Genomic DNA, 19,145 nt, shown 5'->3' with positions numbered 1-19,145 from the left:
ATAGCCACTAGATGTCAGTAGATCCCGAAAAAAAAGGTGGCTCAATAGACACGTGATAAAGCGTTTGTTAGATAAATGCCCCCAAATACCTTTGCAGGTCCATTAAAAATAATATTTATGTTACTTAAGACATTTCTAAACAGTGAAGGGTTCAAAGGTCACCAAAACTCAAAACTGTCACTCACTTCCCACAGGGAACTACAAACAAGCTTGCGTGATGAGGCATGAGATTCCAATCACCCAATCGCCTTCGACTTCGTAGTCACGTGCTAATGTTGACCAATGGTTAGTGTAGCGGACGTTGTAGGTTGTCTCATTAAGAAGACAGCTGTCTGTCTGGAAAGACGTAGAAGTTGCAGTCGACAATGTTATAAATCATTGGGTTTTTTAGCTGTTAAGTCCGCCGGTATGTGCCCATGACACATGGTAGACTCGTTTTGATAAGGAGATTTTAAAAGGAGATGAAAAAGCTCAAGCGAAAGAAACTCAACCGGGCGAATGTACCTGTCACAAAAGGTAAGTCGACCAACTGTTTACCCGAGGAATGTCAAACTCGACATGACACAGTCAAAAGATTCTTTTCTCCATCCACGCACGTTCCCTTGCGAGGTTACACTTGAATTCTGCGTAGCTCAACTAAATTCACACTTGCAAATGTTGCCTGCGTGGCAGAATGGCATCAGCCAACAGATGGCTGATTTGTATCTCGCAAAATTGCATTTGTGCTGAATAAAAACGATCTAAATCAGGGGTTCTCATTTTTTGGGGATCCAGGGACTTTTTACAAGGGAGAGATTTCATAGAGAGATTGATACTTTATTCTTCCGCAAGGAAAATTCACTGCATAGACTAGAAGAGAATAGATTAAGAGATTAATTTGATGAAACAGTGGACCCCCTCATAATCCTAACACAAATTAAAACACACTGTAACTACCTGTACCATATTACCCTAGAATGCCATAGGAATTGAAAAGATGTATATTTACGAGAGAAAAAAGTCATAATAATTCATTTTTAGAGAAAAACGTTATTAATAATGTGAATTATTAAAAGTAGTTATTACTACTTTATTAATAAAGTAGTAATAACAAATGGTTGTAGAGAAGAAAAATGTATGTTGTACAGGTTACAAGTCGTAATCTGTACAAGAACAAAAATGTTGGAATGAAAATGTTGGTCTTGGAGCAACTGGTTTGTTTGCTTAATTGGTGCTCAGGTCCCCGTGTGAGTGTTGTTTTTTTTGAATGATGTGACATAATTCTTGCAAATTATTTTGCGGACCCCCGAACTACAGCTTGTGGACCCCCATGGATCCAGACCCCAGTTTAACAACCACGGATCTAAATAACAAGGGGACACCATCAAATCTCCATTACATATTCCAAAACGACTACTTTGAATGTGTATAATTGTTGCAGATGAGGTCACAGTCCTAATAACCATCTTTTTGTTTGCATCACAGAAGTGGACTGTGGGAGGAAACAGAAGTTAGCTGAGATCCACCAGGCATTAAACAGGTAGAACATTATGGCCTTGTGTTTAATCGGGTTAGACAGATGGCCCCAAAAAAACACCCACAAAGGCAAAATTGTTTTGTTTTAATTTTCAGACCAATTAAGTAAAATGTGGACAATTTCCTACAGCACAACTGATCATGTCTCATTGCACACTGATACAAGAGTGCCCGTAAAGACAACAAAAGCATGTTAACTCGTGGAGGCGAAAAATTCAAACACTCTACTGTGTGTACTTTATGTTTCGCTTGGACACAGTTATTTCTATACAAGAAATAAAAAAGTGACTATATGTACCTTTTATTACCTTTTATTGCACAGTGATCCAGTGGACATTGAGACCCTGAGGAGGGCTGCGGCCAGTAAGGGAGGACTGCTTACAAATGAACTTCGCAGGAAAGTGTGGCCCAAACTGCTCAACATCAACGTTTACGAGCTTCCATATAAACCCGGTTAGTACCAAACCAAAGTATGGTACTATTTAGAGGAAAGTGATGCATAATCCAAGATACATTGCAGGGAGAGATGGACGGGAGAACCACAAGGACTACAACCAGGTGGTCCTGGATGTCAGGAGATCCATGAAGCGCTTTCCGAATGGTCTGTCTGCATTACAGTTTTTACTTGATTAAAACTGTACAGTAGGGTTTCGCTCATCTTCTCTCGTAGCGATGCCGTCTGCAGAGCGGGCCGTGCTCCAGGAGCAGCTCGTGGGCATCATCCTTGAGGTTCTGAGGTGCAACCCGCAGCTCAACTACTACCAGGGCTACCATGACGTGGCCGTCACGCTGCTGCTGGTCGTCGGGGAGCGGGTGGCCCTTGCCATGTTGCACACTTTATCGAAATATCATCTCAGGTAGGATACAGTACTTTATCTTGTAACATTACAACTAGAGAGAGCGAGATAATTACATAATAGGATTCTCTCGTGTATGGTTTGGGAATTTTGACATTCACTTATTTTCATATTATTATGGCCTTTTTTTGGTTGAAAAAAATGCTTTTTTTGTAGTATCAATATTAATTGTACATTATTCATACTTTATTTTTGTAACAATACAACTTTTATTGTAACATTTCGCTCTCAAAATATTGAAAAAAGTCTTAGCATCATAGAAAATAGAATATAAGGAATACAGGGGATATTGTGTGTGCACAGCAGCAATGTTGAGTCAAATTGGTTTTATAAACCAATTTTTTAGTGAACCAAGTCGTTTGTGAACTGAGGTTCCACCGTAAATAAAAATAAAAAAAAAAAAAACATTTTATTTACATTTATTTCTCTCTGCAGGGATTTCATGGATCCAACAATGGACAGCACCAAACATATTTTAAACTACCTCATGCCTTTATTGGAAGAAGTGGACAAAGAACTGCATGACTTCATGATGAGGTACATGTCTATCAATTAAATTTCAGTAGCGCTTGTCCTCATTCGGGTTACAGGTGAGCTGGAGTCTACCTCAGCTGGCTTTGGTGAGCGGTAGGGTACACCCTCGCTGGTCACCAATCAATCGCAGGGCACATATAGACAAACAGCCATTCACACTCACATTGACACTTATGGACAATTTGACTTTTTAATTAATCCACCGTGTATGTGTTGGGGACGTGGAATGGCAATCCCATCTTAGTTTTCTAACAAATGTACTTGCTAAGTGGTAAATCTAAGCCTGCAGATGTCTTATTCCGCCATATGAGTGGCAACAGGTGGATACACAGGTTAATTGTACCCTCTGCTATTTAGTGGAAAACAGTGTGGTTGTTCCGCCTGTCACTGTACGTCACTGGCATATATAAATGAATAAAGATACATTATTTTTACAGAATAAATCATTTTCAAAACAATAAAGCTTGTGTCTTGGTAGAGTGGTTGGGAAGCCTCGATCTCGCCAAGTCAAGTCTGGGTAATACCAGAGAGGTATTACCCAGACTGTGTCTTTGGTAATACCAGAGAGGTTGTGTTTTTTTAACCCCACCAGAGGGCGTTCAAGTACTGACCTTTGAGTGGCAAACAACTGCCCAAGTGTACCACATTAAAAAAAGTGGACTACTGTTGAGTAGGGCAGTAATTAGAGCCCAAAAGCACCAGGTGACAAATGAATCACCTTTTTGGTGGGGCCTCAACATGGCTGAAAACTCACCAATTTTTACAGTTGCATGTATTCTGGTGAAAGTGTATATGTTTTAGGGGTCCCAGACACAAAATCGGCCCCTGACACCAACATTTAGTGGATGTGTCTATCACTTGAAAAAGTCTCCAGGAGCCACGTTAAAATTAAACAGAAACTAGTCCATTTTGATCTTAATGAGCCATTTTATATCGTGATAAAGGGAATTCCTCTGAATGAGTCCAATCAGAAGCAGGTATTCTAGTTTTTTTTTTTTGCCAACACTGTCAAATGATCATTTTGAGGCTGGATCACAAAAAAGACCCTTTCAAAGCCCCTGGGAAGTTAGGAAAACATGAGCACCCGACACAAGTTTGACTTAAGGAAATTGGGTAGCGTGGCGTGTTTATCATGAAAAGACGCACAAAAAAGTCTCAAGGTCTGAAATTGAACAGGAAGTTGGCCATTTTTATTTTAAGCAGCCATTTTGGACTCTTACTTTTTCACCAGCTTCTACACGGTAATTTGCCAAAATGTGCTCAAATTGCAAGCACATTTCGTTGGCATGGAGCAGAATCCTTCTATCTCTACAACCATCATTTTTCAGGAAAAAAACCCCCCAAAAAACAGCAACTTTGTTGAGCTATTAACGTTGCACATTCCAAGATATTTTCAACACTTTAGATTATAATTTGTAAAAAATAATGCACACACACACACACACACACACACACGTGGGAACTGAGAAACAGTATAGATTTGTGGAGAAAAATATTAAATTTACCAAATTTGCACATAGGAGGTTTCAGCCTTAAGCCAATGATATGCTAAATTGCCCAATTGTTTAGATTTTTATTTATTTTGCCAATGCTGTATAGTGTGCGCGTAGCATGGCATCAAAGTTTGATGACCAGTTTGAGGATTTGCCATGAAAAGGGGTTGTGTGAGCGGAGGGCCCTTAAAATGTTGAAAATATTGGCCCCCGACACGAGTTTCACTGATCAGCATCAGAATCATCTTTACTTGCCAAGTATGTTGAAAACACAAGGAATTTGTCTCCGATCAACATCTGATTCAGGGTAGATGGCATCGTAACATGACACACAAAAAAGTCCCACGGACCCATACCTGCAATTGAACGGGACGTCAGAGCAAGGCTTCAGAGTTTGGTAAACATCTTGAGGTTTCCAAGCCTCACTTACAGTAGGTATTTTGATGTCCTTTATTAGAGCGGAGGTGGGAACCATCTTTGCCCTGTCCTGGCTTATCACGTGGTATGGGCACGTCCTGTCTGAGTTCAAACACACACTGAGACTCTACGACTTATTCTTGGCCTCACACCCCATGATGCCCATCTACCTCGCTGCTACAGTAAGTAGACATCAGCTGTGGACTTTCTGTGATGAGGGAATAATAAAAAAGGAGCACAAAGAAGCTCAAACTAAAAGCAAAAATAAAATCTTTTTTTGTTGCTCACTCAAATGTTCAGTGTGTCGAATGTGATCCACGTCTTTCCACCAGATCGTGTTGCACAGAGAGCAGGAGGTGAAGCAGACGGAATGCGACATGGCTATGGTGCACTACCTCCTCTCCCGCATGCCCCAAGACCTCCCGTACGAACTCCTGATCAGCCATTCCCAAGACTTGTTCAACTGCCACCCTCCCGCCTTGCTGGCTAAGCGGGTGGCGCCGCATTCTCGTAAAAGGTGAGGACGGGAGCACCCCGACTAACTAACCCTAGCCTTTGACTTAGAGATCCAACCACAGTCAATATAAGAACTTCAGAGGTTTGATCAGAGCTTTGTTGGATGTTAAACTTTATGCTTCGATCCCAGCTGTTACAGCTCTAGCCCCTTTCACATTGCCTGTAAATGCCAGATGACAGTCAATTGAGGAATCTTTCGTTATCTGACGTAGTGTTAGAGCCATAACAACCCACCGGGGCAGGAGCAGTGAGTGTCAGGGGCTAAACTTCACACCCCTGTCTGGGCATTACGGAATGGCCTTACACTCAGGTCCGGTTCTGCCTCTGTTAAGGCTGTGATGTTACTAAGTCAGAAGATGGAAAATTACAGGGTGTCCCCACCATTCCGTGTGGGTGACTTTTATACAGAACTGAGGCACAGAAAATAAATAGGTGGAAGAATGCTACTTTTTACAGGTAGTGTGAAAGTCACTCATCAAAACAGGAAATAAAGTGCACTGGATGACGCCTTTTTGACTCACAGGTTTCTTGTTGTTGTTCTTCAGCTTGTCCATAAGCACCTTCAAGGCCTTTCAGCTCTCAACGCTCCACCAGAGGCCAGACTCTGTTCTTCGGTGTCTCACCAAGGCTCAGGCCTCTGCCACTTCAAGACCAGGTAACGATAGTGACATTTCTGAGGGTCTCCATATCACGGTGTCCCTTGTCTCATTTAGTCTGAGAGACGGCCAATAAAAAAGTAAACAAATGATGTTGGATGTAATGGTTCATGCCAAATTGTATAGTGTCATCATCACTGAACCATATCTTGACTTGAAGGATAGCCTTCAGCAAGAGTGAGCATTTACCTTCAAAGGGAGGTAAAATGCTCAAATCCAGCCTCATTGTCCAGCATTTGAGGGGAAAGTATTAAAAAGTTCCCTTATGAAAAACAATCACATCTTTCCTCTTCCGTGTCCTTTGTCTTGGTGTTGTAATATTCTTTAAACCCTCTCGAAAATGAACAAAATGTGCAATGAAGCCCCTCCTCCTCCTCGTCCTCATCGCCACCCTTGTTCTGTGATCGCCGCAGCTCGTCACTCGGGCCTGGACGTGGCTTTGCCCGCGAACGGAGGCCGGTGGTGGGGGAAGGGGAACAGGATGGTGAAGATGGCGGTGTGGGGGCTGTCAGCAACGCTAGGGGTGGCCGTTTTCGCTGTCGCCCAGACGGCCATGGAGTGGGCACCCGACGCGTTGCTGCAGCTCTTCTGATGGGCTTCTTCTTTGGCTTCCCTGCGAGGACAGCTGTTGGCCGTTAGCTTAGTTTTTTGTGTTTTTATAGTGCAAAATCACACAGAGGTGTTTGCCATTTAAGATATTTTTGTTCTGTGTATGTGTGTGATTTATATGTTATCTTTTCTTTTCTTTTTTTGTTAGTGTGCTTGGGGGAATTTCTCAGAACCAAAAAGTGCCGCTGGCCAAATGAAAGAAATAATTTAAGAGCTGAAAACTTCTCAGTACAGATGAAGAAAGAGGGAAAAAAAGGGGGGGGTGTTGGTGCAATTACTTGTTACACTGTGCACATGCCTTATAATAACGGACTTTTTTTTCCCCAAGAAGTTTGTCTATTCCAAGGTTTTTACATTATCAGACCGTTGAGGCACACGCCCCCACCCCTGCTGAATAAATACAAGAAGCACTTATGTTCTTTAAATATTAAGCGGGGTTATGCCCGAACAGAGTATTTATTGCAGCAGAAACATGAGGCTGTTTTATGACATGCAATGGGAAGAAAAATATATTTTTTTAAATGTATTTATTCATTAGAGAAAGTAGCGTGTCAGAGGAACTTACAAAGAATATAATTGTTTTAGAACCCGAAATTGGAATATTAATAATACAGACGTATGAGTGTGTGTTAGCAATGTAGCGTTTTCCCCAGCAATGTCTGCGCCGTTTGCCGGCGTCTTCGGCTCTGAAATATTCATCAGCTTTTACTCACACGTGCCGACTGCATCTGTGAGCGCAAGTTCGCACAGCACAGACTTGGCCTCCCTTGGCTCGGCCTGCCCGTCAGGCTAATGGCGAGCTACAAACGTTCGTCCCAAAAAATGTGTATACCCAATTTATGTGGAGGACTTTGTTCGGCCGACTATCTCCGTGTTTCACAGAATAGGTTCCAGCTACTAGCTACTTGGAGTTTCACTTAAGGCCTGTAGATGTTGCTAACCTGCCTTTTAAACTGTTGTTGGTTATCAAAACTAATCAAGAAGACGACTTTACCGCGTTCTGCAGACTCGGAATGCAAATGGTAAAAATAATGCAAGCCAAAATGTGCTTTGATGTGTGATAATCTCAAAGAAAGAGCTGATACTCATAGTTTTACTTAAGTCCTGGAGGTGTCACTGGCGTGCCTTTCAAACTATTCCCAACTTTCAAAATAAATCAAGACAAAAACATTTCCAGCTTCTGCGGACGCAGAATTCCAAAATCTCAAAGAGAGACGGACCTTTCTTAATGTGAGGTTAGCTACTTGCCGGTCTACTTAAGTCCTGTAGGTGTCGCTAGCGTGCCTTTCAAACTATTGCCGACTGTCAAAATACATCAAGACAACAACATTTCCGGCTTCTGCAGACTCAGAATTCCAAAACCTCGAAGAGAGACGCACCTTTCTTAATGTGAGGTTAGCTACTTGCTGGTCTACTTAAGTCCTGTAGGTGTAACTGGCATGCGTTTCAAACTGTTGCTGACTGTCAAAATAAATCAAGACCACATTTCTGTTTCTGTTAGTGACGGTCTGTTGCAAGGCAGTTCTGTACATGTCACAAGTACATGTACATGCGCTTCAAAATGTTGCCTACTGAAAAGTCAAGATGTAAACAATATTCTTTGACGTGTGCTGACAACTGAAAGAAAGGCTTAAGCTACTCGCATTTTCACTTAAGTCTTGTAGGTGTCGCTAATGTGCCTATTAAAATCTTGCCGTCTGTCAAGCAAATGAAGACAACATTTGCTAATGCTAACAACAATGCTAACTACAATGTGCCTTGATGTCTGCTAAAAACTTCTTACGGCGCGAGTCCCCACTGCTATTTAAGATTGGCGTGATGTCCTTCGGGGTTGCTGAGCTTGAGTAATTAAAAATCCCGTCAGTCTGTCACTCAATTAGCTAGTTTGTTAGTTGGCTACTTTTCTTGCAGCAGAAAGAATGCAGAGACTTTTATTGTTAATCGCTTTAATTAGGCGCGCGATAAATCGGCGCCTCTCAGGCCAGTTTTGTTTTGTATCTGTGTTGGTGCTCTTTATGTACAGGCATTGTTTTAATTTCAACTGCCTGACTTTTTGTTATATGGAATCATTATGACTCACTGGTGTCAGTAAAAATGAAAATGAATCCAAAATAATAATAAAAACAAAAACTGGTTTTCATGGTGTGCATATGGTTTTTGAAATTTGAAAGTTTGGACACACTTGCCCATGCTATCAAGAGAAGGCGCGTCTAAACTTTTCACTGGTACTGTGTATTCATTACACAACCATGCTCTTAACAAGTGTTTTACCGAAGGAAAAAACTAATATTTAAATATTTATCACTGTATTCCAAAGTAATGATGTTAAGTTATGAGTACCCTGTGAAATGGAGTTGATCCCCTTGTGTAAAGCAGTGAATAAATAGTGATTGATGGTATTTCTTGTTTTCTGTCCTCTATTTGGTCCTTTTTGTTTAAAGTTAACTACTCAAAAACACTGTTCAGGTGGTTAAATTTTATACAAAATCATTTTTAAACATTACCAACAATAATTTAGTACTTGTACAGAATTGTTTTTATACAAAAATATATCATTAAACAATGTACAGAAAGCATTGCAGTAAAAATATTAGTTTTTGTATGATTTGTACAAAAAGTTTATATAGTGTAAATATAGTAGGAGTTCATACAAAAACGTAATGCCCATCTTATGACCCAATTGTATTTTTTTACCTCTCGACTTAAGACATAGAGCAAGAAGCTGTGCTGATTATTAAGAGGGATTGTACCATCAAGTCCTATCAGCTCTACTAATAAGCCACAAAAATACAGTAGTAAAGTTTGTACAAAAAGTAATACAATAAAATGACAATAATTTAGTAGGTTTTGTGCAAAAACTATTACAGTGAAATTACTTTCAAGAATTTAATTTGATTCTGTACAAAAAAGCCTTGCATTCAAAATATTCACAATAATTTTGTAGGCTTTGTACAAAAGGTTTCACAGAGAAATTGGAAGAATTTGCTGGGATTCGGTTAGACGACTCAAACTTTTAAGGTTAGCATATGCTGTATGGATGTGTTAGCATTCAATTTTAAAAAGTATTGCAGTAAAATTACAAGACTTTTACAAACAATAGGATTGTATATAAAATGTAATGCAATGTCATTACCCTGACGAATTGTGTAGTATTTATACAAAAAGTAGTGCAGTGAATTTATTTGGCGAAAAAAATAAAAAAATCAAGAAGACATTTTCACTGGGCACTTGGAATGCTAATGCTAAAAACAACGCTAACATCAAGGCTTGTGTCTGTGCTGTTTTGTGTTTGCCATTAAATGGTGCGTATATCCAGATATCGTCAAATGGCATCCACTGAGAATAGAAGTCAAATATTTGTGAAGTTAAAAACAAGAATTTAGTAGTATTGTGTGCAAAATGTCATGCACTGCAACTGCAACAATTTAGTTGGATTTGTACAAAAACTGCATTGCATTGAAACGACAAAAAGGTAGTAAGATTTTGTACAAAAACTATGGCAGTGAAATGACTGTGGCTGCAAAATACATTCTGCACCCAAGCCCTCATGTCAGCCTCTGTCACCTTACAAGCCCCCCATCCCCCCGCTCAGCCCTTCACTCTGTCATGGATCAGAGAACATGTCGCAAAGTGCTTTGCAGGCAACACGTGTGCAGTGCACCCCTGCATACTGATGATGTCTCCGCAGCTTCTGCTTGCCTGCCTGTACACCGCTTGGGAGTTCACTAGCAAGTAGATGTACACAACATTAAGGGCTGTAGTAAGTGGTACCTCGACTATTTTGAGATATGAGCCGTCACTTGGATGATTTTTGTTTTGTCCTGTCCTTATCGAAGTTCACTAGAAAACAAAACATAAAACAAAGAGAATTGTGTATTTAACCAAACACCACATTACTTTGTCTGATGAAAGTTTGCGAAGCTTAATGCTAACACACAATGCAAAATGCCATAGACAGGCTTACGAAACTGCCATCGATGTGACACGGCATCATTCATAACTCTTATTTGGAAACAAACGGTGAAGCAACACACGTAGAGAGACAATGTGAAAATCGAATAATCTTACTACAGCTTATTGGGCAGTTTTGACCGTCTTCTGCATGTAGCCTATTTTGTATGCATGTATTATACGGATCCCTAGTGGCCATAGTGCACACACCAGAAGAAGCAGCACTTTGACTCTATGAAATCCTGATGCACTAACTGTTTAATTCAATACATTCTATTGTAATATGTTAATACTACATATTTTGAAGGTACAATATTGTAGGGGGCTATTTTTCATATAAAAAAAATTAAAAAAAATTGTAATTTTTTTTAGGGGGAAGGAATGGATTAATGGGATTTGGATTCATCACAATGGGGAAAGATGAATTGAGATAAGACTGTTTTGAGATGCGAATATGGTGAAAATTTTTTTACTCATAAGTCAAGACACCACTGCATTCTGAAGCTACTATATTACAGGGTAGGGTTAACAAAAAATGTTTTATGAGCTTAACACAGGTGGTATGTTCACATTTTTGTGTCTTAAAAACAACCTCAAATAGAGCAACTACACACAAATTTTCATTTCATCCCCTTGTGAAATTGGAATATGCATCCCAAAAATGTCTGTTATGGTAAAATGTGGTCATCTGTGATTCATGTTTAGCTTGAATTAAACCATATTTGAAAGTATCTTTTGAGTCTCCATAGCGACACACAAATGAAAGAAAAGGTTTCCGCAAGAACAAGAAAAAACAAATCAGCCAGATGGACATGGACAGAAGGACTAACCCTTCCAAAAAAAGGTGCTCTCTTAATTGGTGTTCAGAGCTGTGAAGGCACTCTCGCGAGTCGCGGCCCAAATTAAAATAAAACTATTTGGAACATCTGTGCAGCAGGTGTGATCTTTGCAAGTGAAACTTTTCAATTTCAATCTTTTCAGCGTCAAGCGCAGCAAAAGGAAGTGTCTTATTGTGAATCTCTGATAACCCCCGGGTCTCATTAGGCTGGAAGCAGGGTCTGGTCATACAGTTCTATGAATACCTTTTCAGACTTTTCGCTCATGCCTTTAGCGTGTGTCAATGTGGACTCCTCTTGGGCTTTTCACACGTGACCTCTCATCTTCTTGGCCCACACAGGATGTCCCACTGCGTCCAACCTCTCCTCGTATCCATGAACGCCAGAAAAATTTGTATAAGCTCCAATCAGATGATTTCTTGTCTTTTAGATGAAATGTCCAAATGTCAAATAATCATCGTTCACGCAAACCTGACGGCTCTGCTTAATTTTTCTTTACAAGCCCGGACAATATTCTCCTCACTACATTCTCATAATAAAAACTCTCCCAAAGTGAAATAAAGGCATTATTATTTTTTATTTTTTTTCAGAATTCTGCTGAATATTTTTGGTATTTACACTCCATACATATGCTAAATTATTGTAATTACAATGCATGACTTTTTGTATATAATTCTACTAAATTTTCATTCGTGATTTCACTGCATTAATTTTTGTACATAATCCTACAAAATTAGTGTTTGTAATATCTTTGCAATACTATTTCAACTGTCTCAGAGTATAAGATAAAATCTTTGTGAGGAATTACAATGCATACAGTACATTTCTGTATAAAATTCTACTAATTTCTCAGAATATTTTTTGTAAAAAAAATATACTATTTTTTTCATGTACTGGTAGTTACAATGGAAAACTATTTACAATGGGAGGAAAAAGTATGTGAACCCTTTGGTATTTCTTAAATTTCTACATAAATTGGTCAACTAAATCATAAGAACAAACAAAAAACTCTACTTAAACTAATACCACACAAACAATTATGTTTTCATATTTTTATTGAAAATAATGTAAACATTCCGAGGACAAGGAGAAAAGCAACTGAACCTCTAGGGTACAGGTTAATCAGTCGGGTGTGGGCCTACCCGGAGTCCAATCAATGGGAAAAGATTGGAGGTGTGGCTTAAAGCTGCTGTGGCCACGAGAAAAAACACACCCGTTTAGAATTTTCTCTGGTCAAAAAGCATTGCCTACTATACCTCTATTTGACCTTATTTTTTCTACAAAATAATTGTGGGAAATCACACCGCATTATTTTTGGGGGGGGGTTCCAAAATCCTACTAAATTATTTTCCCGATGACATGTATGTCAAAACAAGACCACGAAAGCTGACGCCGAATCCTAAAATAGCCAAACCGATCTTGTCCATCCGCCACATTGACAGTACTTCTGATGCTGACTGATTTCACAGTCTGTGAAAGTTTCCCCAACATTGCGATGATGTCCTGTTAATCTTTTCAGCGTCGCTGTCAGTACTTCACTCATCTGCCGTACGCTAATACACCAACGACGCCATCCGGAGATGGCTAGTTCATTTTTTTTTAAGCTTCAATTTGATCCATCTGTGTCATTTTTTTTTTCCTACAGTAGGGGAACACATCAATCTGTCTTAATAGACACGGGCTCCGGCTCACGTCCTTCGTTTGAAACGCCTCGCAGAAAAAAAAACGTGCAGTTGCAAAATGTCAACAAGCTTTAGGTCGTGGGTGCATGCGTGTTTGCATGTGTGTGAGAAATGTGAATTTGTGGGTAAATGTCAAGAAGTTGGCAGTCTAACGGCCGGCTGTGACAAATGATCCAAAAAGGCACAAAGTGATTGGCTGGGAGATTGTCATTCATTCCAACGCAACTGTCGCAGCGACACAGTGTGCTGTAGTCACACGCTCACGGTTTAATTACAACCAGAATGGACTCGCTGCCCGCTTACACGTTTGTCACTATTATCGCGAGGATTTTGTAGGGTTTCCTACAGGAGGCAGGCATTCCAATTCGTAGCATTTTTGAGGATTGAAAAAGCTGTGTTTTTTTACATTTATTAATTCTAATCAAACCAATATACCCATATCTTAACTAACGTATTGCATCAAAATAGCATTTTTGTGTCAAAATACCGCATTTCACATGGGAAGCTATTCAATTCGAACGCAGCAATAATGCCCATGATAATCGGGCTGGAAAATAGCCCAATTATCAAAGTAATAAAAGTGTTTTTCTACGCAATGCTACTAAATATTTTTTTCCCCCTTAGGAAAAAAAACCCAATTGGTTTGAGCACCTTTTACTGTGATGTGATTGCCCCATCTGTCGTGGTGGACACAACACACTGCTTGCGGAGCAGACGTGGCATCTGTAAAGCTGAAGTCATGCTAAGAATAAAAAACATTTTCTTCATTATTATTGACGAAAAGTCACATTTTCCCTCTTAATAAATAATGTATGCTTCATAAATAGCGAGTGATTTTTGCAGTCAGCTGGGATAAATACAGCACGCCCACAACACTAGTGAGGATAAGCGGTGTGGAAAATGAATGGATGGATGAATAATAAAATGCATTCCTCTTCTTCATGTCTAATACTTGGATCCGTATACCAGACAGCTCGAGGCTGTTTGCAGTTGTGTTTGATGTATGCACATTGCATCTATGGGGAATTTTGTAATCCACACAAATTGAAAGCCTTTCCTAGATGGCACAGATTTCCCAATGTGCTTAGTTTGCATGAAGTTTGCCCCAGAAAAAAAGGTGAATTCCATCTGTACAGGCAGCTACAGCGCCAAAGATGAGAGACTCTGCTAAAACTTTAAAAAATGAGCTCCCCACATCATTAAGAGATCAGATGGCCGACCACGGCGGAAGCGCCGCGAGACACGGGAGACATCGAGGGGAAATTCATCAAAAGATTCACGTCTTGGCAAAGGGTTTAAAGGTAGTCAAAGTGCAGAGTGATCAAGGAAAGGCTTGTCGTTCTTTACAAGGTCCTGGGGGCGGGAAATACCTCTTCCAAAACTTTCATAGCTTTATAACACGCAAACAGAATTTCGCTGCCGTGCTCCGCCTAGACGCAAAGACAAAAAAACCTAAATCTTTGCAATTTAGCGTCGCCCATCTGTCTAGTTTACAGTATGTAGTTCATGTTTGGTAGCCATTGGAAAAAAATCTCTTGGAGGAGTTTGTCTTTAATAGTTGCTTTGGCGACTGAATTTTCAAAGGATTTGGCACCATGGTATGGGAAATAATGGTCTATGTTGTGTTGCATTATTGCGTTATTGTTCTTACGTCGCACCGTGACGTGACCCCTGTCATTTTGCATCAATTACAAGTCTGAAGGACCATTTTTACCACCACCTGCTGCGTCATTCTTGTCAGAATCGCTCACCAAGAGAAAAGAGTTTGTCTGCCATCCACTGCTTTATCTTGGCGGACAAGGCCCAACTGTCATCCATGAACATTTGTAGTCATAGCAGCGAAAATGCAGTAGTGTGTCGTCGTTAACAGGATTGTGTGCGCCACCGCCGATTATGGTACGAACGTCTCTGCGTTTTGATTGCGCTGTCGCAATTCACGGCCGGGACATCGCTCGGAATCCCATTTTCAATCTGGGCCCACTTAGAGCTGGGATTGACTATCGTCTTAAAACGCTATGCTGTCATCTATCTTAATACATCTCTGGTGCTTTTTTTAAAATGAAAACTGACAAAGTCGGCTTGTGGCAAAAATATACATACTTAATTTGCCACATCCCTCCCATAATTTATATTGCAGCCCTCAAGTGCAGGGGTTCTGAAACTGGAGTCCGTAGCTTGAGGGGTCGGAAATGAAATAATTGCATACATATACAGTTCATATGGGGACCAGCAAAGAAATGTAATTAACATAATAAACCGGTCACTCCTCCTTACCATTGCTCTGAACCAGTTAAAGGCTTTAAAATTATTGTGATGCATCATCACATGTATCTGAAATGATTAGAAGAAAAAAAAGTCAAACAAAAGTCGTATTTTTTTTTTTCTAGACGACGTTCATCTTTGCTTGACATCATAATCGTATGACCTTATCTTGTAAAAACATAACTTTATGCTCGTAAAATTATGACTCTGCATCGCAAACAAAATATGTCTTTGTTCTTGACAACTTTTCAATTTCTACACATAATATTAAAAACAATTTCGCTATTAAAAAATATGAATTTCTTACTGTAACATTGCACTTTTTTTTTGGTCAAAAATAGTCATCGTTTTTATTCCCAGTTGGTGTTTGGACTATGAAGGCATCCTTGGAAAAACGCCTCCCCTGCAAGGGGCCCCTGGACCCAAAAAAGGTTTGCGAACCTCAGCATTAGCGCAGCTCAATATAATGATTCGAAACGCCTCCCGATATGAGGCAGTGCAAACTATACCAACCACAATGACAAACAATACTGAGCGTTGCCTTTGAAAAGGCAGTTTTTACACCAAAGGTTAGCGTTAAAATAAGATCTAATAGGGAAATATTAAAATCATTACAACATGATTAAGGGATGTCCTTTGATCCCCACATTTGACATATTACTCCTTTCATCTACTAGTAACAGTAAAGGTCGTTCGTTCGTTCGTTTGTTTGTGTCTGTTCCGTTGTTTACCATCGACGCATACAGTATAAAATAGAAACAGATGTTGCAACTTCTATTGGAATTCTCCTGCTCCCCACAATTCCTTGTGTGTTGTGACAAATGTGGACCAATCCGCTGAGCATAATGACTATTGATTCTGTATGCATGGCGAGACAAAAAGATGGAGTCTAAAGTATTCGGATAAGAAATACTGTAATGCTTTTCTCTTTCATGCTTCACCAAGCTTTTGTTGTACTGCAGGCAGGTTTGCATGCATGTCCAGTAACAGGTATCCAAAAAACAACAACATTCCAAGCCATGAAAATGCTTTTTGTTTGCTACATTTGTCGCCCGTTGCCTCCTATATAATAATGCCTTAATAAAGGGTTAGTAAACTGGAATTAAGCGCCTTTGAACAGCGACGCTCACACTCAGACATTGAAGAGTTAACCGGGGAGCCCAATTGGAGTCTGTGGCTAAACAAAGAAGCAGTACCCACTGAAGAGCAAAACAGTCTTTCGGATGAATTAAATTATGGCATTTTAACGCATGTTCCCTTTACAGTATTAATTATGATCTTGTGTGGAAACGTCTTTAACGATTAATCAGCATGTGGTCCCTCCGCAATGTTTTGACCATGTTAAAAATATCAAACAGACGCACATCTCCTCCTTCGCCTCAGGAAACAAAATGTGTATTGCACTTACCTCAGTTCACAGCATTTAACGGTGAACCGCCGAGCACATTTGATCGCTGTTGCTAACCAAAACAGCAGCACCAAAAACCAAAACAAATGAAATTGTGGATCCTCGACGTGTCTTGTAAATGAGTTGCCTGCACAGTACTAAAGACAATGCGAGATGTTCTAGCTTCTAAGTTTATATTTGCCACATGTCAGGTGGAACATCGAACTCCCGCTTATGTACTGTTTGCTATTCCCAAATTCAACTACTTGAAAAATAGAAAGAACACAGAACACAGTTTGAAGAAAGCAAGCAGGGTTGTCGCATGGTTCCTGGTTCGGCCTGATATTGTGTCAGACGGCGTAGTCCAGCGGCCATCGCTTGAAAGTGGCTTTGATTCTTCACCTAGCCTAGCTATTGTATACAAACGATAAAAAGACCCTTTTCCCTAATATGTCTCCTTAATTACTTCAATCGTGTCAATCAAAACCGTTATTATCTTTGTAGAGGCAGACGTTGGCGCAGTTCTTGCTTTAGGTCTCATTAGGTCCAGTTGCGGGTGTACCTAATTACAGGAAGTGTCTCAGGGGCCGGTTCCTGCCAGCTTGTGGGTGCCAGCAACTTCCATCTTCAACATCTGGAAGAAGACCTCAGACCCAATTACTCCCAGCTCCAACCTTTCACTCAAGTGTCTTCCAGCTGTTCACTGAAGCTTTGTGCAACATGCACACATATTCTTTGGTTTTGTTTAATGTGAGGCATTGCTAATAACATTTCACGAATATGCTTTCCCTGACATTACCTCTTGTCCACTTATTGGACAAAAGGATCCCATTGGGATTTTAACATCATCCCATATTTCCTTTCACAGAGTCGACACATGCAGTATTACTCCTCCCGCTGAGGTTTGCGTTTCCGATAGTCCTGCTTTCCTGCGCCAGGTCTGACTGCACTGTCATTGGTCGGCTTTTTGGCCACTATCGATGCATCACTGGGTGAATTAGAAAAACTCACCTCATAATTAAACTTGGTGCGTTGCTGTGGTCACTCCACAATGTTGTGTCATCGTGTAGAATCAGTGTGAATCAGTGTTATTGACGCTATTGAATTCACATGGTGAAGTGTAGCAGAATCAATTACACGGCTAGATGCTCCCAATTAGACGAGGCCGATCAATGTCAGCCAAGATCACTTGCCTCATCTCGCACACACGCACATCCACACAGGCTCAACACGCTGCATAGATGATTTGATAATTAAATCAATCTTAACAACTAGAGCTTCACTAATAAAGCGCTGATCTCAGATGAAATTCGTGTATCGGTCTGTCCGTCTTTGCGTTGCCTTGAATTTAATCAGTTTTTCAACACCCTACCCCGATAAGCCACACAAGAAGCAACAATAGCCCATGCAAGCAACAGTCTATTAAAACTTAACATTTGACGTCAACGTTACACTCGGTAACTTTGGTTTGAAAACAAAATGACTGAGCAGTATTTTAGTAGGCTTCCCCTTCGTGTTTGTGGACAGAGGCCCTTCTGTGGTATTGTGCATTCGAGTAGGAGTGACGCTGTATACTGCTGCGTTCGCTTCCTGTGTATGCTTGTCACTTAGCGGAGGTGGGAAGTAGCGAAGCACAAATACTTTGTTACTGGTACAGTACTTTTTTTTTAATGTTTAAACTGACAGATGGGCGAGGTCATTCGTAGAAAAGGTAAAAAAGAAAAAAAACATATCAGTAAAATGTGTATGTAAAATATGTCAAATAGTTTATTTTAATAATAAAATTATAATGAATTCCATTGAATTGCTAATCACCAATGTGTGCTTTTGCTTTCTTCTCCACGATGCCCAGAAAGACGGGGAAAAAAAGACAAAAAGTCCTGATTAATAACATGATCCGTCACCCCGACGATATGATGATTAATGCCGCGATTCATCGCCATGGCGATACAATGGACATAACGTAAAGGGAGATTAGGACGGACAAGAATGAGAAACGATGGAACGGAAAGAGGAAATGAAGCAAAAGGCACAAAAGAATAATGTGAGCAGTCGTGGAGTTGAGGAAGAAAGACTCCAAAGGGGAAAGATGAACGAAGAGGAGGAAAAACAAAGCAACAAAGCATTTTGCTGCCGTGTAGCAGTTCATTTTCTTTGAGAGAAGTATCATAACGCTCTTGTCACATGCATTGATTTGACTCTCAAAGGGGTTCAAAACCAAAGAGTTCAAATAGAGCTACTGTGTTTTCGTTATTGAGCCAAGGCGCATACGTAAGAAAAATTGGAAAAATCTCACGGCCCCAAAAACGATATATGTATTGAAGAAAAGCAACGAATGGGCGATTCGGTGTCATGCTTTGATTTACAGGTTTCCTTTGCAGGACTTGAGTCAGCTCCCCATTTTGAGGGAAAAGCCCTCCGATCCTCGTG

The 19,145-nt window shown here is 40.2% G+C and overlaps 1 protein-coding gene across 1 annotated transcript; it reads left to right on the top strand.

Annotated features, from left to right (window-relative positions):
• The first annotated feature begins 326 nt into the window (after positions 1–326).
• zgc:63863 (uncharacterized protein LOC393372 homolog) lies at positions 327–8,970 on the top strand. Its single transcript, XM_061664223.1, has 10 exons — positions 327–516; positions 1,465–1,519; positions 1,838–1,968; positions 2,036–2,116; positions 2,186–2,372; positions 2,808–2,909; positions 4,857–4,998; positions 5,149–5,333; positions 5,878–5,987; positions 6,402–8,970. The coding sequence occupies exons 1-10, from the start codon at positions 462–464 to the stop codon at positions 6,578–6,580; spliced, it is 1,227 nt and encodes a 408-aa protein (XP_061520207.1). The 5' UTR covers positions 327–461; the 3' UTR covers positions 6,581–8,970.
• Positions 8,971–19,145: the final 10,175 nt, after the last annotated feature.

Source organism: Phycodurus eques, chromosome 20 (genome assembly GCF_024500275.1).
Source record: "Phycodurus eques isolate BA_2022a chromosome 20, UOR_Pequ_1.1, whole genome shotgun sequence".
Lineage (NCBI taxonomy): Eukaryota > Metazoa > Chordata > Actinopteri > Syngnathiformes > Syngnathidae > Phycodurus > Phycodurus eques.
The sequence above is the reverse complement of the archived record's forward strand: the minus strand, read 5'-3'. Positions and strand labels throughout refer to the sequence as shown.

Bases quoted from the DNA above. Each gene is read 5' to 3' on its own strand.
- zgc:63863 (XM_061664223.1), top strand. From the start codon at position 462: ATGAAAAAGCTCAAGCGAAAGAAACTCAACCGGGCGAATGTACCTGTC. The intron at 1,520-1,837 runs GTAGAACATTAT...TTTATTGCACAG, and splicing joins ATCCACCAGGCATTAAACAG to TGATCCAGTGGACATTGAGA. The intron at 5,988-6,401 runs GTAACGATAGTG...TGATCGCCGCAG, and splicing joins CTCTGCCACTTCAAGACCAG to CTCGTCACTCGGGCCTGGAC.